Source organism: Trachemys scripta, chromosome 1 (assembly GCF_013100865.1).
Source record: "Trachemys scripta elegans isolate TJP31775 chromosome 1, CAS_Tse_1.0, whole genome shotgun sequence".
Classification (NCBI taxonomy): domain Eukaryota; kingdom Metazoa; phylum Chordata; order Testudines; family Emydidae; genus Trachemys; species Trachemys scripta.
In genome coordinates this window covers 237,145,551-237,171,334 of record NC_048298.1, presented here as the reverse complement: position 1 = coordinate 237,171,334, position 25,784 = coordinate 237,145,551, and the positions used below count along the sequence as shown (strand labels likewise).

The window sequence follows — 25,784 nt, the reverse complement described above, 5'->3', positions numbered from 1 at the left end:
AAGAACAGGAGTACTTGTGGCACCTTAGAGACTAACAAATTTATTAGAGCATAAGCTTTCGTGGACTACAGCCCACTTCTTCGGATGCATATAGAATCCGAAGAAGTGGGCTGTAGTCCACGAAAGCTTATGCTCTAATAAATTTGTTAGTCTCTAAGGTGCCACAAGTACTCCTGTTCTTCTTTTTGCGGATACAGACTAACACCGCTGCTACTCTGAAACCTTACATGATGCAGTTGCCTGTAGTCAATAAAAATGGCTTTGGCATATTAAAAACAAACTCTGGGGACAAAATTGAATGCATCATCAAAATGAGAAACACAGGAGTTTCTGCACTGGTTATATTAATCAGTTCATGGAAAAACCTAAATTTTTTAAGTGTAAATGAAACTGCCATAAAGATTGCAGTTTGCTGAATCACAGTACTGCACAATCCAGGAATTACATGTGTTAAAGCATATTGAGTCAAGTTCTCTGCTGGCGTAAGTCCACTGATCTCAGTTTCTTTGCCAGTAGAGAATTTGGCTCATTTTCAGGAAACAGACAATCACTTCCTGACCACCTTATTTGTTTGATCTTCTTTCTCTGTTTGTTCTGTCTTTTATAGACTTGGAGCTCTTAGTGGCAGGAGCCTTCTGTCTTGTGGATTCATACTGCACCTAGCACATTGTAGATACTCCCAGAAACTTATACCAAATAGCAATAGGGAATTTGCAAGATACCATTTTATCGACAGTTTTATTTGCCCTCCCTACCTGCACTGCACTTCAGTGTAACAGAAGCACACAAAGCATTACTGAAATGACATCTTCATTAAAGAGCCTAAATGGCACAGCTGCTTTCCAGTCTGGGCTAGGCTCCTCCCTAAGCTTTAATTTGAATAGTTTAGCATGTGTTAAAATATACACTGTCTTGTCTATGCTAGACTTTTAGAAGGTGTTAGTTAGCAGGTGTACTCGAACACATTCTAACACCACGCCTTCAAATCCTACTTCAGACAAAGTCTTACTGATGGAATTAAGAATAAATAACATGCTAAAAGACAGAGTGGCAGAGCCAGACAGACAGAGATGATAAAATAATTAGATAGATTGTATCCTAGTGTAATTACACTGAAGTCAATGGGAGTTACATCAAGAGTGAGGTGACCACTATTTTTTTTCTTCTGATTTTTCTATTTGGATCAGGGAAACTAAGCTAAGTTTACCCAACCCCCATTCCAAAAAAAAAAAAAAATCATCAAGTAAAATGGCTTTTGCAATCCCTTGAGGACATGTGGTCGGGCCATCTATGTAAAAGGAATATAACACTCAATTCAACGGTGATAAACTACTTGGAATGATTGCAAATCTACAGATACACCTAAAAAGGCTCATACTCATCTTCGATGGAAAGTTCAGTCCCAAACCAAAATTCCAGCAAACCAATGCCAGCACACAAAGCCTGTCTGAACTTGAACCAAGACTGATTTCAACTGCTACAGGTTTGAGTTGAACATTCTGCTGAACTGTGTATGTTTCAGGCTTTGATTTTGTGAGTTGGACGGGAGAGTCTATTTCCTTTTTGCTGAGTGCAACTAATAACAGCTGTAAAGTGGTGCTGGCTGCCTGTCAGAGCATAATACTTTTATCTTCTGACCTTTCTGGGAGAAGAAGCAAGGTTAGAGTATATACAAACCTGCACATTTTTTCCCACAGTATAAGATATTATACTGATGCAATTAATATTACACAAGCATAAATTTTAGTTTTGATCATCATCTTTTCTGAGAATGATGAACAGTTTCCACGATCACTAATTACTAGACAAGTACATTTTAAATTCATATTTAGTCTTCTTATCTGACTTATAGTGAGCTCTCACTATCAAACTTTATGTTGAATTTAGGGTGATCAGATAGCAAGCATGAAAAAAATTGGGACGGGGGGGGGGGGGGAATAGGAGCTTATAGAAGACAAAGCCCCAAATATCAGGACTGTCCCTATAAAATCAGGACACTTGGTCCCCCTAGCTGAATTCTACAATATCTCTGGCCTGATTTTGTTATACTTGATCTCCAAATTTCATTAAGTTAACTTGGGTTTCTCTCTGCAACATACAGGGCCACATTATAACCCCACATGAGAGTTTGAGAACAGAAGCCAACCTTTTAAACTTGGGACTAAAGTTAGGCCATAAATAAAAGATCTGATTTTCAGAAGTGTAGTTGTTTGAAAATCAAGCACATTTAAATGTAGGTGCCTAAATACGGATATATAAGTGCTTAACTTTAAAGAGTCAAGTTGGAAATGTTGGCCTCAGTTTCCATACATGGCCTTTGTCCCATTGGAGGGGGCGTTTCATTCACACACACTGAGATGGCAGGAGGTACAACCCACTAAATCCAAGAAAATCCTAGTGCCACAAAGACTTTGGGATACATGGGGCCTCTAAAACCTTTGCATAAAAAACTCCCACTGATTTCAGGATTGAGTGCTTAAAGGGACAGGGACTTTTGCATGGAGACCCAAGACTGCCACCTTTCCAATGGCTCCCCTCTTCCCCATGCTAAAGGAGCTATGTTGCCATGTAGCACCTGCTGGCAGCAGTTGCCCAAAATAAACCCAAGCAAATGTATGGGGCAGAGGATGTATTTGCAGTCACATAGTGTTCTAGTCATATGGCGTATAGTCCTTGTTGGTGTGACCAACAGTAACTTGTGAGAAATCTGCTTGCATCCAAGGGGAGAATGCTGAGTCCCACTAATGCTCCTCTGGACCTACCCTTTGAACTGTAGAATTCCACCTCACCATATGGGGCCTGTATGTGAGAACATGCACACATCACCTGGGCCTCCTGTGAAGTCTCTCTCCAGCTGCACAAACCCTAGCCCAGCCACAATCACATTGGCCTCACAAGTTCTCCAAAAGGACGTAGAAAGGAACATTTGTTTACACCATTCCATAAATATGCCTATACCCCCTGGAAATAAGTGGAAATGAAGGCTACATCAGGTGGAAAAGCTATTTCATCCATTATCTGGAGTAAGTACTGTAATGTGTTGGCTATATCACAGAGACTGGGCAAATAGAATGCATGTTACAAATGGATCTGCAAACGTAAAGGTCACAAAACATATATTAGTAACCAAAAACATAAAGCTAGTTCAGGATGCTACCGAAATAACAGGTTTATCAAGACCCCCAGAACAATCAGGTTGGCAGTTAATGAAAGATGTAATTCGCAGGTCGCATCTCAGGCCATCTGAAATGACACCCACATCCCTAATACTGGCATTCAGAATAACAAAATAATCACATTTCAGCATAAGGAAAAATGTTTAAAATGCTTGTTATTGTCCCTGACAAAACACATCCTCAGTGGGTACGTCTACACAGCAAAAACAGAAGTCTGGGACAGCAAGTCTTAGTCCATCACCTCTGCCTGCACCTCTCGCAGCGGTGGAGTACAGGAGTCGAAGTGAGAGCACTCGGGGGTTGATTTATCGCGTCTAGACTACACACGATAAATCAACCCCCACTGGATCGATTGCTGGCCGCCGATCCGGCTGGTAGTATAGACATACCCTTAGAGTCCTGGTCAGCTGACTTGGGCTCACAGGACTCAAGCCATGGGGCTAAAAATAGCAGTGTAGACATTTGGGCTTGGATTGGAGACCAGGTTTCAAGATCCTTACCCCTTGCAGGTTTACAAAGTCTGAGCTCCAGCCTAAGCATCTACACTGCTATTTTTAGCCCCACATCTTGAGCCCTGCAAGCCTGAGGCCTGGTCTACACTACAGAGTTAGGGTATGTCTACACTGGAAACTTCAAAACGCTGCTGCAGGAACGCTCCCGCGGCAGCGCTTTGAAGTGCAAGTGTGGTTGCGCACAAGTGTTGGGAGAGAGCTCTCCTAGCGCTCCTGGTAATCCACCTCCATGAGGGGATTAGCTCCGAGTGCTGGGAGCATGGCTCCCAGCACTCTGAACCTGTCTACACTAGCACTTTAAAGCGCTCAGACTTGCTGCGCTCAGGGAGGTGATTTTTCACACCCCTGAGCCAGCAAGTTAGAGCGCTATAAAATGTAAATGTAGACAAGCCCTAAGATCAATGTAAACAGCTTAATTACATCAACCTAACTCTGTAAGTATCTACAGTAAACTGTAGCTCCCACCGATGCAACTCACCCACTACACCGATTTAATAACCTCTATGAAAGGCATAGCGCTTAGGTCAACGTAGTTAGGTCAACGCAGTTTCAGCATAGACACCGCATTGCCTACATTGACTGTTGCTGCCTTTCAGAAGCCATCCCACAATGCCCCACACCAACAGTTAAATCAGTGCAAGCGCTCCTGGTGAGGATGTGGAATGCCGACACAAGGAGTGTAATGTGGACGCCCAAAAGCGATTTAATTACTGCTGTGGCTGTATGTCTAAGTAACTTAGGTTGATTTAATTTTGTAGAGCAGACTTGCCCTTTAGTCAGCTGAGCCAGGCTCTGGGACTCACTGCCACAGGGTTTGGGGTGTTTTGGGGTTTTTGTTTTGTCTGGGTAGACATACGAAGTGAGGCTCCAAATAGGGAAAACGGTGTTTTAGCTGTTGAACACCATCTCTGAAAGAACATTATTTAAATCCAGATTTCACCCATAATGTTTGATTCCTGATGTATTTTTGGCAAATGAGGCACATGCCAGGGAAAGGAAAGGAATACACCAAATGATTTCTGGTTCTCTCATAGAATTTAGTTAAGGTGTAGCATGCTGTAGCCTGATAGCATATCAAAAACACACAGGGAGGTGAGCTTTACTGCATGTTTAACATACCACAAAATGTGGCAGGAATCGAACATTATGGGTGAAATCTGGAGCATTGAGGGACAGCACCAGCACAAGGCCTATGAATTATAGAAGCCCTATTTGAGGATATATGTGGGGCTTAAATTGTGGCTAGGCCTTGTGCTGGCCATTGGCAGAGGTGAGAATTTCACCTTTAATACAAATCATTTGATTTTGGGTGTGAGCGACACAACATACTGGGTTTCCTCACCCAACCTGTTCGCCAGGCCACCAGCTCCTCTTCATTAAAAAAAAAATCATCTCCCCATGCCAGCGACTGCGTGTCCCCTCCCCCATGCTCACACAGGTTAGCATCAGTTATAATGCCTGAACTAGGGATGTTATGAATTCACATTTTGGGGATTTGATGGGTAACAAATGCTGGCTGGTTGTTTCCATAGAGAACTGATAAGGACACCAGATACTGCGAGACATTTTAGGGGTAGGCAACCTATGGCACATGTGCCAAAGGCGACAGGCAAGCTGATTTTCAATGGCACTCACACTGCCCGGGTCCTGGCCACCGGTCTGGGGGGCTCTGCATTTTAATATAATTTTAAATGAAGCTTCTTAAACATTTTAAAAACCTTATTTACTTTACATACAACAATAGTTTAGTTATATATTATAGACTTATAGAAAGAGACCTTCTAAAACGTTAAAATGTATTACTGGCATGTGAAACCTTAAATTAGAGTGAATAAATTAAGACTCGGCACACCACTTCTGAAAGGTTGCTGACCCCTGTGATGCAGCCTGGCTATTAGGAAAGAGAGAAAGGGATCCATGCCAGCAGACAGAAGCAGATGTGCAGAGGGGCATCTAAGATCAGGAATAGGATCAAAGAGGAGAATCAGTGGGAACTAGTAAGGTTGATTGCTCTCAAATTATACATTGTGACCCACATTTCTGAAGTTCTTGAGCAATTTTTATTTAGACAAATCTCCATTGACTTCACTGATATCAGAACTTTGATTCAAGCACTTTACAAACATTAGTTAATTAAGCCTTACAACAGCTCCGTTCACTTAACCACTGAACTCCAGCACAGTCTGGGTTGAAATATTCTAACTGTTCAACAGTACACAGCAGGACTATGCAATGGTTTAGTTCAAGAAGCCTGAAGTGATTTCTCCTTGTTATCTCCCTAATTTGCCTGTTCCAAGAGGTATCCTAAATACACCCACTCCATGTGACACCTCATCAGGGCCGCCTCTGGCTTTTTTGCCGCCCCAGGCAAAAAAGCCTCCCGCCGCCCCCCCCGGCGGGGAGCATGACAGGGGAGGGCGCCGAGCCCGGCCGCGGCCCCCCTCTCCCCGGCCAGCCAGAGCGCCGGGAGGAGGGCGGTGACCCTGGCCACGGCCCCACTCTCCCCAGCCGGCCGGAGCGCCAGGGGTAGGGCGGCGAGCCCGGCCGTGGCCCCGCTCTCCCCGGGTGAGCGCCGCCCCCCTCCAGGTGCCGCCCCAAGCACATGCTTGGAGGGCTGGTGCCTGGAGCCAGCCCTGCACCTCATCATAATCCTGATACCATAGAAAACAAAACAAAAAAAACAACAACAAACAAAACAACCAGCTGCACAAGGAAGCACATTTACAGAGGAAAGATAAAACCAGAAGAGAGCATAAAATCTATTTGAGACCATTTTCTGCAAGAGACATTAGACAGTAGGTCCCAACGATGATGACATTTATTTCACAAAATCCACTTAAGTGTTTTGTTTATACACATATACTCAAACCAGTGCTGTTAAGAGTAAAATGCTGGTTTCGCAGGAGCCTCTTTGCCAGGCACTTATATCAACATAAAAGCCTGTAGTGATAAAAAAAAAATACAAACAAGTGGCTTATTAAGGGTCTGAACCTGCAAGGTGCTGAGCACCTCAGTTCTTATTGATTATACAGAAACAAACTGAGATCCTATTCCACTGATATCAATGGGAGTTGAGGTTGCTCAGCACATGGCAGGAGATGCTCAGCATTGTATAGTCTTGGCTTTTGAGGCATATGTCCCATACTGCAGCTGCAATTCCCCTCATTATTCCAGCAAGGTACCTACTCTCAGACTTTCAGCTCCCCAGTTGTTTCATTTCTTGGGTGGAGATCCACGTCTCACTCTCTTCAGACTGGGGTATTTCCAGGCTGCACAGTTCCAGGCCTTGACTGTGTTATTCCCAGTAGAGACAGGTTGCCCAAGCACAACAGCTTCCTTTCTCTTCATAGACACGGACTTTTATTTTTCCGTGGGAGCTGCTCTACTCCCTCTCCATCCTGAGGTCCTGCTCCCTCCTTTTCCCTCCCCCGAGGCCCCACCCTTGCTCCGCCAATTCCTGCCCTAGCTCCAACCCCTCGCCCGAGACCCCCACCCACCCGCCACTCACTGCTCTCTACCCTCCCTCAAGCACCTCCCCCAGCCACCAAACAGCTAATTGGCGGTGCCACCAAATGCTGATTGGCAGCACTGCCACACAGGTGTGACTGGTGGGTGCTGAGCACCCACTATTTTTTCCCATGGTGTTTGAGCCCCGGAGCACCCAGGGAGTTGGCACCTATGTTTCTCTTCAGAGACAGTTAACATTGTGACTTCCCTCACTTATGGAAACCACACTGCTCTTTTTATACAAGCCTATTTTATTCTTAAGGTAAATGCACTGCAGAGAAAACATACTGAAGACAACAAAAGAACCTACCCACATGCTAATAAGCTTATCAGAGCTCACCCCATCCTAACATAAGCTCTGGCAGGAGCAGTCCTTCCAAACCCTACCCGAAGGATTTCCTTGTGGATTCACAGCTTCTGCTTAGAACAAGCACCCAGTCATGCCCTTTAATTTGCCCCGGGGGCTCCCACCCACCTCTGCAGCTGGGAGCCCCAGGTTGATTTAAAGGCCCTGGGGCTCCCAGCCACAGCCGGTGCCCCAGGGCCTTTAAATCTTGAGAGGCCCCGCCTCTTCCGGTTGAGGCCACGCCCCCTCTGGACTCCGGCAGTACCGGTAAGTCCTGTAAGTTACTTTCACCTCTGGCCCTCAGTCAGTTTAAAACCAGGCTATTTATCCAAAAATCCTTTCTTTGTCTGTTGATCCCTAGTGAATCCAGTTTGAACTAGTTAGTGCATAGCTCTCCGGGAGGAGCAGAGGCTTCAAAGTGCTGATAACTGAAGGAATTACATGAGAATCCCCCTCCTCTTGGGGGAGTTACATTAGAATGATCACTCACATATTCCCAAAATACCAGACATTCTGGTACTTGTGGAAATGGTGTGTCCCACCCCCACCAGTGTGACCTCAAACACAATGTGTGTACAAGCTTACACTGGACAGAGGACGCTATTTGGAACATCACACTGCTCTGCCTCCATTGGCATGAACTCATGCATACATTGCATATGAGGTCACACTGGCGAGGGTGGCGGGGGAGCAGCGTGCTTTTCAAAATAGCATCCCTTCTCTGAAAAAAAAACACATCTGGTTTTCATAGAATATATGGGTTGGAAAGGACCTCAGGAGATCATCCAGTCCAACCCCCTGCTCAAAGCAGGACTAATCCCCAGACAGATTTTTTTATCCCAGTTCCCTAAATGGCCCCCTCAAAGATTGAACTCACAACCCTGGATTTAGCAGGCCAATGCTCAAACCACTGAGCTATCCCTCTCCCCCTACTTTTGTCTCAGTACCAGGTAGGGGACAAAGCACCGAAGAAGAGGACTGTCCGGTTTAAAACCGAATTAATGGCCTGCCTAAGTTACATACAATTCCACAATAACACACACACAATTGCATTAATACAATGGACCCCTAACACCTTAAACCTAATTCAGTAAGGTTTAACTTCAGTAAAGTTCATATTTCAGGAAATAGTCAGTCTGCCACAGCTTTTACCCTTGATGCTACACCTCAGCATCAGCAATAAGTAATAACTATTTTTCCTGTGTTGTGTTGTTGTCTCTTCAGCAGGTCACATCTGACATGAAAACATTTGGCTTTGGAGAAACAGTGTGTAGATCAGGTGTCTCAAACTCAATTTACCTTAGGGCCAGTGCCAGTCCTCAAATCCTCCCAGCAGGCCAATAATGTCACTCATGCCGCCCAGAACCCGCCCCCCCAAAACTCCGCCCCCACCTGCCTAAGGCTTTGGGAGGGAGTTTTGGGAGGGGGTCTGGGGTGCAGGCTCTGGGAGGGAGTTTGGGTGCTGGATGCAGGCTCTGGGCTGGGGTAGGGGGTGAGGATGCAGGCGGAGGGGGTGGGTTTGCAGGCTCTGTGAGGGAGTTTGGGGGCAGGAGGGGGTATGTGGGGTGGGGGTGCAGGCTCTGGGAGGGGGGAGGAGGTGCGGCGCTTACCTAGGGTTCTAAGGCGGGGTGGGCTGGGGGACCTCTGCATGCTGCTGCCCCCAGGCACCGCCCCTTCAGCTTCCCATTGGCTGCAGAGGCACTCGGGGTGGGGGCAGCGCGTGGAAGCACAGCCCCGCCCCGCGGCAGCAGGGAGGGGCCGGCAGACACGTGGAGCGAGCAGGCAGAGGCTTGCTCAGCTCCGCTGTACTGCCAGGGCCCCGGGCCATTGCAAATTGCCTGGGTGGGGGGAGCGTCCGGGGACGGCAGGTGGGGCCAAGGGAGAGACCTAGCCCCAAAATTGCTGGAGCCCTGCGGGCCCCATTGGGGAGGTTCACGGGCCGCAGATGGCCTGTGGGCCGTGAGTTTGAGACCCCTGGTGTAGGTGCCGATTTTCTTTTACATGTTTTTATGCAGATGACAGAATAAAAGAACAGGATGTAAAGAGGTTTCTGTCCCACTTCCTGTAGCATAGCCTTTCTGTCTCATTTGTGGTAATAGGATTATGCCCAACAACATTCTAAGCAATACAAGTTTTGTATTGTATATATATGCATATTATGTTTTCTTTAAAATCATTCTCATAGATCTGCTAAAAGAGGAGTATGAAAGTTTTATAATTAAAAAAGTAAAAGATGGCAACTAGAAATATGCATGCAGCAATTGTGAGTTGGGATCCAATATAATCTATGGAAGATTGATTTACATTGTCTTAATGGCATACTGCTTATTGACTGGTAACTCTTCTTTTGAGATTTTCTTCCAGATTCTGTCTGCATGTTTGAAATTTAAGTTCTTTATAATACGTAGGTCACATATGTATACTTGAAATAAATGATGGAGCTACTTAGCTATAACTGGATACCACAGACATACTTCTGGAATGCAAAAAGGTACAATTAATTTAGTCCAAAATGTTAGTAATTAAATAATATACCTTATAATTGGAACCTTCTGTTGCCATATTTCATCTTTCAGAAATTAAAGAAATCCTAAAGCATTAGCAGAATGACTTTCTCTAGTCTAATAATGTTAAAAGGATTATTCTACAATAATGGAAGGACATGGAAAATGTATCTACAATCACCTGACAGACCTTGCAACAACAGTCTCATACAAAAATATTGTATTTGGAATAAAAGTTAAACTGAATTACTTTAATGCAATATAGAATCCATTTCTAAATTTCATAGGGGAAAATCTACAGACTTGGGGAAGTACAGATAGTTGTTTTATAGTGCTATGTGTGAAATGTATACATGAACATACAGATCAATACAATGTAACATGCATGGGCCTGTTTGCTGGGTGGGAGTATTTTTATTTATTTCTATATTTGCATAGTTGTACTTTGTTGTTACATGTTGTACTGCGGGCCAAAGATTATTTTCTTTATGCGATTATTCATACAAACCAGACAAGCAGGACTGGTCCTGTATGCACCTTTAAGGACTGCATATATGTTTTTATATTTCATGCATTCTTTTTTGAGAAGAGATTAGTTTTTATGTTGTTAGTTGTTTGATTAAAACATGTCTCTTCTGTAAAATTAATAAACATTTTATAAATGAAGCCATTTATCAAAAATAGAAGGTAAAACTACTCCTGAATAATGAATAAAAACAATGTCCAAGTCAAGAAAAAGTCCCAGTGAAAAAAATAGCACCCTCATTGTTGGGACATTTGGGGTGAAATCCTACTTCAATAGGGCTGGAATTTCACTCTGGGTTCCTGCACTTTCAGAAACTATTAAATTAGATCTTCTTATGTAAAAGGGCTTCTTGCAGCCGGCCTGTGTCAAATGGAATCTTTTCTGCCTACACTTGGGAGAATAACAGAGATAAAGATTATAAGTATCTATGGCTTTTGCAGGAAGTTTCAGTATTCACTCCTAGAGTCTTGTTCAGAAGGGTTCTCCATGGATTATAAATTTCAATCAAGGGTCTAAATTTATCCCTGATATAACTATTCACCTCATTGGGGACACATTAGGAATGAACTTGGCCCAACATGCCTTCTCGCTCTGCACTCTCAGACTTGATGACTGCAATGGTTTAGACTTCAGATTATGAAGCTTTGCAAAATAGTATCTACATGATTTTCAGCTACTTTTAGAAACACTTTATTATACATGATCACATAGCCAAGTTGTATTTGGTAAACAGGGGAATGGCTCAGGGGCTTGATAATGAAATATGAATCTTTTCACCTGTAGGTCTCAGATTCAAATTTGGAGTAGGTCACTAGTGCCCAATAGTCATTGTTATCCAACTACTGTTTGATGGTTTATATCAAAAGCATTAGAGGTATCCATATCTGGGGGAGCATGGTCTACATCAGTGATCTCCAACCTTTTTATGCACAAGATCACTTTTTAAATTTAAGATCAACCCAGGATCTACCCAGCCCCTTCCCCAAGGCCCTGCCCTGATCACTCCATTCTCTGCTCCGTCTGTCACTCACTCTCTCCCACCCTCACTCACTTTCACTGGACTGGGGCAGGGATTTGGAGTGTGGGAGGGGATGCGGGGTGCAGGCTCTGGCACGAGGCTCTTACTACAAGTGGCTCCTGGTCAGTGGCACTGCAGGGCTCAGGCAGGCTGCCTGCCTGCCCTGACCCATGCCGCTCTGGAAGCGGCTGGCATATCTCTCTGACCCCTGGAGGTGATGGGGGCAGTGGGTCTCTGTGCACTGCCCGGGCCTGCAAGCATCGCCCCACAGGTCCCATTGGCCGGTTCCCAATGATCCTGGGGGCTGGGGCAGCACACAGAGCCGCCTCTCCCCCTCCCCCACAGGGCCGCAGAGACATGCCAGCAGCTTCCGGAGAGATGTGGGGCCAGGGCAGGCAGGCAGTCTGCCTGAGCCCTGCTGCGCTGCCGGCTTTTAGGAGCTGGAGATCGCGATTGACCGGCAGAGGCTCCAGGATCGACCAGTCGACCATGATCGACTGGTTGGTGACCACTGGTCTACATCATAACCAACTACCCACACAAAATATAGTAGCACCATGAGCAAAAACACCAAGGAGCAAGTAGACCTAAGAACAGCCAATACCAGGTCAGACCAATGATCCATCTAGCCCAGCATCCTGTCTCTAACAGTGACCAATGCCAGATGCTTCAGAAGGAACCAACAGAGCGAGCCAATTTGAAGTTGTCCATCCCTGGTCATCCCAGCTTCTGGCAGGTGAAAGTTTAGGGACACCTAGAGCATACAGTTGCATCGCTGACCATCTTGGCTAAATGTCATTGATAAACCAATCCTCCATTAACTGATCTAATTCTTTTTTGAGCCCAGATATACTTTTGGCCTTCACATCATGTGGCAATGAGTTCCACAGGTTGACTGTTACATTGGATAGAGTACTTCCTTTTGTTTGTTTTAAACCTGCTGTCTATTAATTTCATTGGGTGACCACCTAGTTCTTGTGTTATGTGAAGGATTAAATAACACTTCATTTTCTACTTCATTCATGATTTTATAGACCTCTATCATATTCCCCTTAGTCGTCTCATTTCCAAACTGAAAAGTCCCAGTCTTATTAATCTCTCCTCATATGGAAGCTGTTCCATACCCCTAATCATATTTGTTGCCCTTTTCTGTACTTTTCCCCCCCAATGCCAATATATTTTTTTTTTAAATGATGCAATCAGAACTCCATGCAGTATTCCAGGTGTGGGCATAACATGAATTTATATAATGGCATTATGATATTTTCTGCCTTTTTATCTAGCTCTTTCCTAATGGTTCCTAACATGGTTAGCTTTTTTAACCGCCACTGCACATTGAGCAGCTGTTTTCAGAGAACTATCCACTATGATTCCACAATCTCTTTCTTGAGTGGTAACAACTAATTTAGACCCATCATTTTGTATGTATGGTTGGGATTATGTTTTCCGATGTGCATTGTGATAGGCAGTGCTCACTGGCAGTGTTGCCTATAGTTAGAGCACTAGGTCTCTGCTCACCCCACCTCCCATGTCTCTCACTGACTGCTGTCCCACCCTGTGGCAGTCTGCCCTTTGGTGGAGGGTTGACTCGCCCTCCAATGAGGTCATGAGTTAACTTTATCCCTACTTGGGATAACAGTCTCAAGGAAAATATTGGGTCCCCCACCTTCATGAACACGGGGTGAGAGGGAGGGCTTCCGCCCATGTATTGACCCTGTCACCATGCCTCAGTGGATCACAGCTTAGGATGCCAGATTCAGGACAAACTGTTGAGAAATAGCGCAGACCCATCCCAGACTGGTGGTTATTCTATCATTAGATATACCAAGCCAGTAACAAAGTAAACTTCTGTCTCACCACACTGGTTAACAAGAAGTCAAAAATGCAGTCTCCAGCTGATCAGTGGGCTGCTGGTGAGTGCTAAGCACACACTATTTTTTTCAGCACCTATGGTCTGGGCCCTAGCCCAGGGCCCTGTAAGAAGCCACAAAGTCCAGCACTCAGGAATGTATTAAAGCTGCCTCCCTAGGCCACTTCCTACCCACCAAAGTCTTACAGTTTGACTCACACTAGTAAAGAAAAAGAGTAACTGAATCTTCAGCCTTTCTAGGCTCGGCAGGCCTCTCTCCCTTCCCCACCGCCCAGGAAAAGCTTCTGCAATGCCCTTCTTCAGGAGTTCTCAGGGTAGTTTCCTCTCTCTGCCCTGTCAGCCCCTTACTGAGCTGCCTGGCTCCTTTTTAAGATCCACTTCCAGCTGGAGCATGCACTGTAAGTTCAGATGGGCAGGGTTGCTTTGGCCCAGAGTTGTTTCTTAACCCCTTCAGTTCCCCTGTTGAGTTTAATACACCCCCTGCATCCCTTCATAGTTATCAACATTGGATTTCATTCTGTTAGCACCTTGAGCATCCAGTGGCACCAGTAGAGAGCCCAAATTCCCCTCTCATCCTCAGAAGCCACGAAGCCAGTTCTTTATAGATAAATAGCAGATTCACCATTGGGAATCCCCATTTTAAATATGAGTTTTGGTACAGAATACCTCAACTCCTCCTTTTAGTCATTTAGATGTACTTAAAATACACGTATCCTCTTGTACCTTTTACATCAGTCTGGTGTCTATGCTGCACATCATGACCAGCATTTTTATTGACTCCGATAGTGAGACATATGGAAAATTCATAATAGAAATCTTGGTACACTAATTAGAACTACAGACTTCCAAAAAAGAAAAAAGAGACAAATTAAAACAGATAGTGGTGAGTTGTATATTTAAGAGAGACTCATCTCTTTTCCACCTCCAGCTTGTCAATAATGAATGACCAGATTACAATTAATCCTCTGTTGTAATTTTCCCCTACAAACTAATACTTTCTCTAAGTTTCTAATAATCACAGAGAAACAGCAGGATAAGAAAAATGTGATGTTAATTAATCAATTGATGCAAGACTGGAAAGTGTTCTGAAAACCAGGCAAAACACTGCACAGCAACTGAGAAGCTCTTGAACACTAGAGGGCAGGAGATCATCTTTTAAAATCTCAAGTCTGATTCAATAGTAGCTCTTTAATTGGATCGAGAGTTCTACAGAGTAGGAAAAATGCCTGTTCAGACTTGGTAAATGTCAGGATTTTAAGTCCCCAACTTTGGCCTAGATCATTTCTCCAGCCCTAGATCATGTCTATTTAATTAACAAAATATCCTTTTACTAATACTCCCCAATTTTGAACTATATCCTCTCTTCTACTATCTGATTGGTATACCTAGTAAGTAGTCTAAGTAAGGGGGCTTTGGTGAAATCAGGCTATACTCTTTCCACTCCTTGTCAGGAGTTTTACATGCTCCCTGGTAGCATTAACCCTGCCTACATCATCCTTCAGATTAATCACGCTTCCTTATAAACTTCATGCTTAACTGTAGGTTTCTCACAAGACTCTCAGTGGTTTTACTCTAGACAGCTGGAACCAGTAACCTGGGTAGAGGCAAAGCCTTTCATGACTGGCTGTATTAGGGAGGAGAATCTTCCCAGGAGGGCATGGACCCCCTGGTACTCACAGAGAACTAGTGTCTTTGCTTCTTTTTAATAAAAATACTGGGTTTGAGTCAAGAAAAATCTGACCATTTGGAAACTGCACAATGATCAGTCACAGCAGACTGTTCTTAAGTCTCCAGGTCTACACTTCAAAATAAATATACATGTGCATCTTGTTAAGCAGAGAATTGTTGGTTCAAACAATTTAGAAGCTGTGCTAGCAAATCCAGCAGTACATGTAAGTTGCAACAGCCAGTTACTTCCAGGTGTTCTTTTTATTTCCCCTTATCTTCCTTAAAACTTTTTGCCCTAGTAAAAATATGGAATTGGTGATATTATTTATACTGTGGTACCACTGAAAGCCCATAGTCAGGATTAATGCTATGTACAGTATGAACACACTGGTTGATATGGTCCCTTCTCCAGAGAGCTTATTTACTATCCACTTAAGATAAGATGCAACAAATGAGGATAACAAGCAAAAGGAGATGAGAAAGTGCAGAACTTGATAGATTTTGTTGAGCCCTTACTCACACTGTTAAGCACTTACTGGGGTACTTTCATTGGTATAAATCACCATCTGGCCTTTAATGACTGATCTGTTATCGCTGTTTTTCTGTTATGTTATAGAATAAATTACATTTCTATTGCAGAATAGTATAAAATAGGTTTCTTAACAATATTGTTATAATAGTATTAGTATGGTTTAGTCATCAGAAAATTATGATGTCATTAAATGTTTTGAAAATAACCCAGTGTTTATTTTCTCTTAGTTTTTACAATGTAATTTATTCATAACTATTTACTTTTGTGAATGTTACTTACATTTTTAAACTAGCCCCCATAAATGCACCTGCCAGTTGACTTTGACACTCAGGATAGATTGGTCACCTTCACTTTCTGACTCTCGTGCATAGTACAGTATGCTTATTCCTTGGGTTCAAAGAACTGTAGGAAGATGTTCAAATTTTAACAAACCTGCTTTCAGATATTTTTTTTAAAGAATGCAAACATTTCTGTTCAATAAGTTTTATAAACACTCATTACTCTTTGAACAAATGTAAATTGGGCTCTCCAGCAAGAAAATTGACTGTCCCTAGGAATACAATCTGTCTTTCTTTTTCTGTATCCTTTAATTTTAAACAGGAGTCTTCAAACATCATTCAAAAAGTAATTCAATATATTTTCCCTTTTAAAAAAAAATCTGCTTTTTTTTTTTTGGTTTACTGATGTGCTTTATTGAATAATCTTTTGATATTCTATAAACTGATAGATTCTCCAGCTTCAGTTCAGTTGTTGAAACTGGTCCCTTGAGGGCCTTATCTCAGGATTTTATTACCCAAAACATCTAAAAATCAACCAAATGTTTCCCAGAAAACACTCAAAACCAAGATGCCTAGTCAGGTTAGATAAGAACAGTGTTACACATAATCTGTTTTATTAAAATTTCACATTAATCTCCCAAAAGAGAGAACAAGTCAAGGTAGACAAACAGTCCTACAGAGCTCACTTTTGTAAAAGAATTTTTTTGAGGTTTACAACTAGTTTATCTTGTTTCCAACCTCAGTTTCCTTTCTTGCTTTCTGCCCATGGTGGAGCTTCTTAAGAAAGCAGTTAACTTTCCACACTAGCAAAGCATCATTGAACTGAAGTCCAGGACCCTATCCTTGAAGCAGGAGATTACTGTTTTACATATATTACAGAAGTGCCATCAATATCTGGGCCCCATTATCTTAGGCTAGGTAGTAACAGTCCCTTCCCTAAATGCCTTTTAATTGGATTATGGCAGCTCTGTCAGCATTCTCAAATTCTCTGCATTTAGACTACAGTGGACTAGATGGGAAATTAATTCTCTGTATCCTAGCTTTGATACAAGCCTCCACACCTTTCCCATGTTCCTTTCCTAGCAAGCTTCTGCCACTAATGATACAAATGTGTAGAATGTGCTGTTTTGCAGAACTTGTTTAATTTAAAATATTGCCACAAGTATTAAGAAGTTATAAAAAGGCACATAAGCGGTTTATGTGAGGTCTGACTAAATATTTTCATATACTCAATCATCTTTAATTTGGATGGTATGATGTAAATATAAGGATCCCAAAATGCTCTATAAAATTATATAATATATGAGAATCAGCCACGGCTGAAATGCAGCAACTGCCAGGACAAGATGAGATTGCTGTTAAATAGTGAGCAGAAAAACAGCACATTTAGGATGGTAAAACCTTAAGCTAAAGCTTATTGAAGCCAATGAAATTAGTAGAAAGACTCTGAATGAGCTTTGGAGTGGGCCATAGGTAAATATCTTAACACTTCTTTTCAGTCATTTGCAGAATTATATTTAGCATACATTCTGTAGCTGCAAACTATTGCTCCGAAATTTCACTTTGCAAGTGCATCGAGTCTGGAAGACTGACGACATCCACATGTGTTGTCACAGAATGATACTCAACATCAACCAGTATGACTACCTCCAGAGATAAACTTTGCCATCACTCTTAGGGCTGGTCTACACTTAGTCCGGACTTCGGACTAAGGTACGCAAATTCAGCTACGTTAATAACGTAGCTGAATTCGAAGTACCTTAGTCCGGACTTACCGCGGTCCAGACGCGGCCGGAAGTCTCCCCCCGTCGACGCCGCGTACTCCTCTCGGCGAGCTGGAGTACCGGCGTCGATTGTGAGCACTTCCGGGATCGATCCCAGAACATCGATGGCGTGCCTCCGGACCAGCCGGTAAGTGTAGACTAGGCCTTAGCTATGAGGTGCTCCTGCTCTTGGTAAGGAAATTTAGTTGCATCAGGCTGGGTACATCATTCAAATTCCCTCTGAATATCTTCTGAAAAAGATCTTTGGTAATCAAATACATGAAGGTTCTTATCTTCATTTTAAAGAAATCACTTAAAGATGGTAACATTACTGCTGACATTTGGAAATTCTGGCAGCTTATTGAATTGAGTGGAGAACCATTGTCAGGAAGGGAATAACAATCTTTGAGGGAACCACACTGGTAAATCTCACACCAGTTTTGACTCCAGGCCATCTGGGATTTCTTCCCCTTTTCCTATCACCCAGGTGCTATACTGGGAACTGAATCCCCAAAATAAAAACAAACAATATTTACATTAATTCCAAAATAAATGTATAATCATAGAGGCCAGATTTCCTTCTCCAGATTCAAACTTTTGTATTGTTCAGATGATGCTGAAAAGTCAGAGTCTGGCCACAGCTGAGAATTTCCTCAGCAGATGGGAGGATTGAGAAAGGTTTTGAGCTCAGCCTAAACCAGCACAGTAGTTCCAGCATCCACCACCCTTCCCTTTGGAGAGGGGGTGTCTCAGGATTAAGACAGCAGCAGTCTGCTGGTTCTGAAGAGGCAAATTATGTGGTTTCTACAGAGACATGCTCAGGTAGTGTAAAAGAAACATTGGGCTGCTGTAACTTATGTCATGGCTGCCACAGAATCAAACAGCTGAACCAACTTCCTGGCACCCTCTTCCTACCCCCTACTGAACAGAGCAGATGTAAGTACAGAGAAGAATCTACCCATATGCACATTAATATATATTTAAGCACTGAAATGCTTTATATGCATGGTTTAATTCTTTAACAATGAAACCGAGAAAGTAAATAAAGAGGTATGTAATTAAATAATTTTGAAGAAATTATAGAAAGTAACCCAATCAATGATACCTCATGCAATTATGTGAAAGTTAACAATACTTTGATTTACTGATACAAAATCTGTCTCTTGTTCAAGGACAAATTTTATAAAGTAACTGCAAGAAGAAACCCCTATAAAGACAAGAGCCAACTACATGTTTATCCTTTTTAAAGATAAGAAGAGTTAGTTTTCCCATTTAAAAGTTTTAAAATATATGCAGACGGAGAGATTTTGCCCTAACTGGTACAGATACGGGTTTGTTTTGAAAACTATGGTTAGTTTGAAATGTTACAGTGAGAGGCTTCCCCCACCCCCTTTTATAGGTGATAAGAAAAAAAATTACTTTTCAGTTTGTTCTTTCATATTTTAGATGCATTTTGTATGCTTTTACTTTTCTATGGTTTGATATTAACATTTGGATAGAATAAGGATTCATTTAATGTATTCTGAAACATTTTAGTGATTTTTAAGTTTTTTGAAAGGGTTAGAATGTGAAAGCTTTATATCATGTTTAGTTTTAAATACTGACTCAAATTAATTAGACTTTATTAATAATGTATGCTTTAATTATTTTTTTTTAATTATAAAGGGAAATTACTTAAACTTTTATCTTAAAATTGGGGAATAAATGGATTTTGTGCAAACCTGGATGTCCCAAACACAGAAATTTTAAAAATGTACTTTAAATATTCAGGAATTGAAGATACGAACTATTGACATGTATCTAGCTCTAATGTATTTAAAGGTTTCAGGGTAGCAGCCGTGTTAGTCTGTATCCTCAAAAAGAACAGGAGTACTTGTGGCACCTTAGAGACTAACAAATTTATTAGAGTATAAGCTTTCCGAAGAAGTGGGTTGTAGCCCACGAAACCTTATGCTCTAATAAATTTGTTAGTCTCTAAGGTTTCACAAGTACTCCTGTTCTTTTTAATGTATTTAAAGTTTCAGGACAACAGATCCCTGAATTGCCAGTATCATTTGAGAACAAATGTCACCTGATACCAAGCTTAATATAGACACACCTTTTTCAGGCAGTTAGTCAAAGTCTTATCAACTTTATTTGTATATGCAATGCTTCAAAAAAATGTGCAGCCAAAACTGTAAAAGATTCCTCAGGCAACTGAATCCAGAAGAGGGCTGATCTATAATGTCATATAAATCAGTGAAAGACATAACAAAGACTTGATCTCTGCAAAACTTATTGTATACCTGCCCCAAATTAAAACAGTATGAGTTATAACTTCAGGGCTATATAATCCCTCAGAAACCTGTAGAATACCAAAGATATACAACAAATATAAACAGTCACTTAAATTCATCGTGCACAAATGTTGCATTAAAAATCATTAATTTAGAACTTGAGTTATCTAACTTTACTTGCTGAAACACGTGCTGCTTGCATCTAACTCGGAGAATATTTGCACTTGCAGGAGCTTAGTGGCTCCCTTTTCAACAGATTTCATTGGATGTTTCTGTTATTGTGCATGCGGTTCAGTGCCTTGGTCTTCCACTTATAACCCTTGAACTAACTCATTCTCTAGGTTTTTCTACACTTTTAATAACCCTCAGCTTTTCAATATTCTCAATTTATTTTATTTTATTTGTTAGACCAAATGTTTGGGGAAGGCTTTGGAGGATGGATGCACAGAGTTACTGATTGTTTTATCTTAAAATAGTATCCTCCTTCCAGACAACCCAAGCATTGAAAGACATCTGAGAACTTTACTAGTATGCAGTCTGTGCTCTCTGTTTGCATTTCGGTGGCTGGCATATAGATCAAACATTTAATTCATTGCACGATTAAGTAGATTTTTAGATGTAGCACAAGTAATACATCTGCATTTACTATGTATTTCATACTGTTTTTAAAAAACACATTGTAGGTCACTTGCACTACTATTGTATTTAGAATATGAAACAAGCTTTGCTTTGTATTTCTGCACCTTTTCCTTAGCTACTGTATTATATATTACAAAAAACAACCCCCAAAAACAAACAAAACAAGCAAACATGGAATTGTATTCCAACATCCAATCTGAAGACTATAATTCTGCCATTAGGGTTTACCAATATTTGCACATCTACAATACTTTACTCTGCAGTCACTACAAGGAAATTTGCATCATGGCCTTACTGTTTTCAAGTCTTCGCCTTAATACTATGACATTCTTTTGAAAAATTCTTTTCCCCATCACGTTTATGGCACACTTGACCTAATGCCAAGAAAATATTTTACTTCACATTCCCAACCATAGCTAGCCACTTGCTACATGGCCTAACTGCTCGTTCAGTGTTGGGTCACTTGTGAGCCCAAACCTGCCTTTCCAATTTCACTGCCTCTGGACGTCTGTGGTTAATATTTCAGGCTAAATAATAACAGCACAGGTAGAGCTAATCTACTCATTAATACCTAATGCACAACAAGTAGTGCGAGTGTGCTATTGCTGGGGAAGGATTTCAACCCTCATTCAGCATTCCCTGGACCTTTTAAACTGAGTGGTACTTGGCCCAGTGTGGCAACCCAGGCCTCCTCACAAGGGGTAACAGAGGGAAGAGAGCTCCTCTATTAATAATATCTTGTAAGGTGCTAAAACGTACCAACCCCCCTGTCAGGCCTTTAAAGAAATCATAGGATTAAATACATAATAATACCACCACCACCCCACGCCACTTTGGGAGCTTTCTATTTCTCTTCATTTGTGCCTGAGCCTTTAAGGTGCAGCAGGTCACGCGTCCCCTAGGGCTCTGGGGACGTGACATCTAATGAACGCGGAGGCTCTGGCCAAATAACAGGACTCCAGGAGCTGGAGACGTCAGAGAAACGGCAGAAACGTCACAAGCACGGGCAGCGCTGGGTCACAGTCCCCCTTCCTCCCCCGGGCCCTGCCCCAGGAGGGAGCTAGACAGTGTAGCGCAGCCCCAGTCGCCCGCCCAGCCCCGCTCTAGCGCGGCGGCTCTGCTCTGCGCGCGCTGTAGGAACCATCCGCGTGGGGTGGTGTTTCTGGGGGGAGTGACTTCGAAAGCGACACCGGAAGGGGACACGTTACCGCGCGGCACGCCTAGAGAACGAGGCCGGCAGAGAGTGCGGGGTGCACGGGCTGCGCGCTTGGCGCGTGACAGCGAAACCGTTACCTGAGTGAGCGGCGCGTGCGGAGCATCCTGAGGCCACCCGGCTCGCGCGCGTAGGGAGATGAACCTGGAGCGGCTGAGGAAGCGGGTCCGGCAGTACATAGACCAGGTGAGGGGACAGCAGCCCGCGCAGCCTCTTTCTCCGTCCCGCTCCTAACCCTAAGCCGGCCCTGACGCCCCCTCGCCCTCTGAGTGGCTGCGGGGCCCGCCGTGGGGAGGTGCGCGCCGTGGGGCGGGGCCGGGGTGCGTCTCCACCCCTGTTTCCTCGGGGGCCCTAGTAGCGGAGCGTGTCCCGGCAGGGGCTGGTAGGTGGGTGCGAGAGCCGGGAGCGTAACGGTCTGCTCTGGAGTGAGCCCCCGCCAGCTGTGGGCCACGCGTGTGTCGTGTTAAGTAACGTCACGCACCGAACAGCTCCGGGCCGTTATCGCCGTTTCAGGGGTTAGGCGAGTCCTAGTGCACGGCACGGGGTGGCTCCGCCCCCGGGCTGGGCCGTGACTGCGGCGTGGTCTGGTGGGCCCCTGCCTCGCCTGCTGCAGCCCTGGAAGAGGTGTGGACAGCGAGCAGAGGGTGGCAGGATGGGCTCATGGTGAAGGCCGGTAAATGTTGCCCTGGGGAACTGGATTCTATGGCTGCCTCTGCCACAGAGTTTGTGGGCAAGTGGCTTACACCAGCCTTTTCACAGGGGGCCGTTAACAGCCTGTCCCGCTTTTTCTGAGTGCTTGAGACACCTGGGGTCTAATGTGCAGCAGTGCTCAGCACTCACAGCCGCAGCTGAAGTCAATGGGATGGAGTAGCGCTTGGAACAGATAAAGTGGCATATAATCTGAAGGACTTTGAAAAATCATTGGACAGCGGATGAGTGGACAACTAATCTTAGACACTCTGTGCTTCAGCTCCCTGTCTGTACAATGGAGTCATACCACTCACTTGCTTCACAGGAGTGTTTGAAGATAAATTAAACCATAGAAACGTAGAACTTGAAGGAATCTTGACAGGTCATCTAGTCCAGTCCCCCGGCTCTGAGGCAGGACTAAGTATTACCTAGTCCATCCCTGACAGGTGTTTGTCTAACCTGCTATTAAAAATCTCCAGTGATGGAGATTCATAAGTTCCCTAGGTAATTTGTTCTAGTGCTTAACTCCTTTCCACTTAGGAAATCTTCGTTAATGTTTAACCTAAAGCTCCCTTGCTCCAATTTAATCCCATTACTTCTTAGCCTGTCCTCAGTGATTAAGAAGAACAATGTTTCACCTTTCTCTTTACAACATTTTATGCCCTTGAAGACAGTTATCACTTCCCCCTCAGTCCTCTTTTTTCCAGACTACAGAAACCCACTCTTTCAATCTTTCCTTGTTGGTCATGTTTTCTAGACTTTTAATCATTTTTGTAACTCTCTGGATTTTCTTCAAGTTGTCCACATCTTTCCCAAAATGTGTTATCCAAAAATAGACACTCTACTCCAGTTTGAGGTCTTTATCAGTGCTGAGTAGAGTGGAAGAATTACTTCTTGTGCCTTGGTTCCAACACTGTTGCTAATACATCCCAGAGTGATTTTTTTTTTTTATTCTTTTGCAACAAGAATTTTGTTGTTGTTGACTCGTACTTAATTTGTGATCCGCTATCACCCCCAGATCCTTTTCTGCAGTACTTCTTCGTAGACAGTTCTCATTTTGTACTTGTGCATTGATTATTCCTTCCTAATTGTAGTACTTTACATTTGCCCTTATTGAATTTCATCCTATTTATTTCAGACCATTCCTCCAGTTTGTCAAGATCATTTTGAATTCTAATCCTGTCCTCCAAAGTACTTGCAACTCCTCCGAGCTTGATATCATATGAGTGTATTCTGTATGGCATTATCCAAATTGTTTATGAAGATATTGAATAAAACCAGGACAGATCCCTGTGGACCCACTCAATATGCCCTTCAAATTTTACTGTGATCCATTGAGAACTATTCTCTGAATATGGTTTTCCAACCAGTTGGTGCACCCACCTTGCAGTAGGTTTCTCCAGACTATATTTCCCTAGTTTGCTTATGTGACGGTCATGTGAAATAGTATCAAGAGCCTTACTAAAGTTGAGATATATCAGCTTTACTGCTTCCCCCCATCCAGAGGTTGATCTTTAAGTATCACCTTATCTTCTAGTTTCTTACAAATTGATTATTTGCTGTATTATCCTTCTGAGTACCAAAGTTAAGCTGACTGGTCTACACATTCCCTGGCTTGTCCTTATTCCCCTTTTTATAGATAGATACTATATTTCCCCTCTTCCAAGCCTCTAGGATCTCTCTTGTCCTTCACAAGTTCTCAAAGATAATCACTAATGGCACAGAGATCTCTTCAGCCAGTTCCTTAAGTATTCTAGGATGTATTTCCTCAGGCCCTGCTGACATGAAGACATCTAACTTAGCTAGATAATTGTTAACCTGTTCTTTTTCTATTTTAGTCTCAGATCCTACTGTATTTACACTGATGTTCACTATGTTAATCATCCAATTACTGCTAACCTTTTAGGTGAAAACTGAAATGAAAAAGGCATTTAAAACTTCAGCCAGTCCTGTATTTTCTGTTGCTGTCTTCCCTTTCTGATTGAGTAATGGGCCTACCCTGTCCATGGTCTTCCTCTTGCATCTAATGTATTTGTAAAATATTTTCTTGTTATCCTTTCTGACCCTAGCTAGTTTAATCTCATTTTGTGCTTGGCCTTTCTAATTTGTCCCTAGACACTTACGTTGCTTTTAATGTTTGAAGCACTGTAATTCTATGATAGATGTCATAGAAAAGCCAATGAGGAAATTAGTAATTTTCTCAGAGCAGGGTTTGAATAGTGTACAGTAAATAAGGCTTAGGGCCATGCATTGAACAAGGAGGTGAAAACAGAATATTGCTGCTCATCCTGAGCACTGGAAAAAAGCTCACTAGAGTATTTTTTAAATTGCAAATTAAAAAATATTTTTAATAGCCTTGTTTTTAGAGAAAGCTTTAAGAAATAGGCTGAGGCAGATAACCAGTATGGAAAATCTTGGCCCAAATGGTAAGTTTGTTGAAGTTATAAGCAATTGAAATCAGGGCCTTATAGTGGTATGTGTTGATGACCTTAATAATAGGCTCTGCTATTATCCTTGCCTATAATAATTATATTTGACATTTATATAGCATTTTTCTTCTTAAAGCACTTTATACACTTTAGCCTTAAAATCTTTAAGGCTAAAGTGTGGCCTTCTGGGATGTAGGGCCACAGCAAATGGTATAGGACGTGCAGTCTGAAAAAATTCCCATACATTGTGAATATTGCTTCATTCAGATCCCAAATTCTTGTATAGTCACTGACAACAACATTAATTAATGCAGATTTAAGATTAACCAGTGGTATCTTGTGCTCTTCCAAAACATCAAATTCAGAAAAACTCAAACTCCTGAAAACCAGGGAAATAAAGAGTTAAGGTACATGCCCACTCAACCTTAACTCTGACCCCTGAATCAGGAGTAGCCACTGAGAATTATCTGTGTGCAGTCCAGCTGCATTTACTGAGTTAAGTGCAGCTGTATTGAATATTGGACAGATTAATTAGAGCAGTTTGTCAGAGCTGTGATACAACGATGTCTTGGGGAGCTGTGCCCCCTGGGGAGGATTAGCTCCTCTCCTTGACCCTCTATATGTATGATCAAAGGAAAGATGTGCAGGTGTATCTTCAGAAATCCAGTATGCCTTATTTCAGCACTAAATTATGTCAGTTGTGGGGCATACAGGTCTTTTAGCCTTGGGAATAGTCAGCAGTTAGGTGAGAAATTAGTGTGGTCTGTGAGTTTAATGATAAGTAAGTGAAAATATAGTGTTTGGCATTATGTGCATAAGAGTAAAGTGACTGTAAAA

At 42.7% G+C, this 25,784-nt stretch overlaps 2 protein-coding genes across 2 annotated transcripts in view; one reads left to right on the top strand and one right to left on the bottom strand.

The window, feature by feature from the left end:
• Positions 1-22,021, bottom strand: part of RASA3 (RAS p21 protein activator 3) — a 277,547-nt gene extending 255,526 nt beyond the window's left edge. Inside the window, exon 1 of the mRNA XM_034758104.1 lies at positions 21,909-22,021. The gene's annotated coding sequence lies outside the window, so the exon portion shown is untranslated. The remainder of the gene's footprint in view (positions 1-21,908) is intronic.
• CDC16 (cell division cycle 16) overlaps positions 21,818-25,784 on the top strand; it is a 67,980-nt gene continuing 64,013 nt past the window's right edge. Inside the window, exon 1 of the mRNA XM_034758105.1 lies at positions 21,818-22,014. Within this exon, the coding sequence (XP_034613996.1) occupies positions 21,967-22,014 (48 nt within the window). The 5' untranslated portion in view covers positions 21,818-21,966. The remainder of the gene's footprint in view (positions 22,015-25,784) is intronic.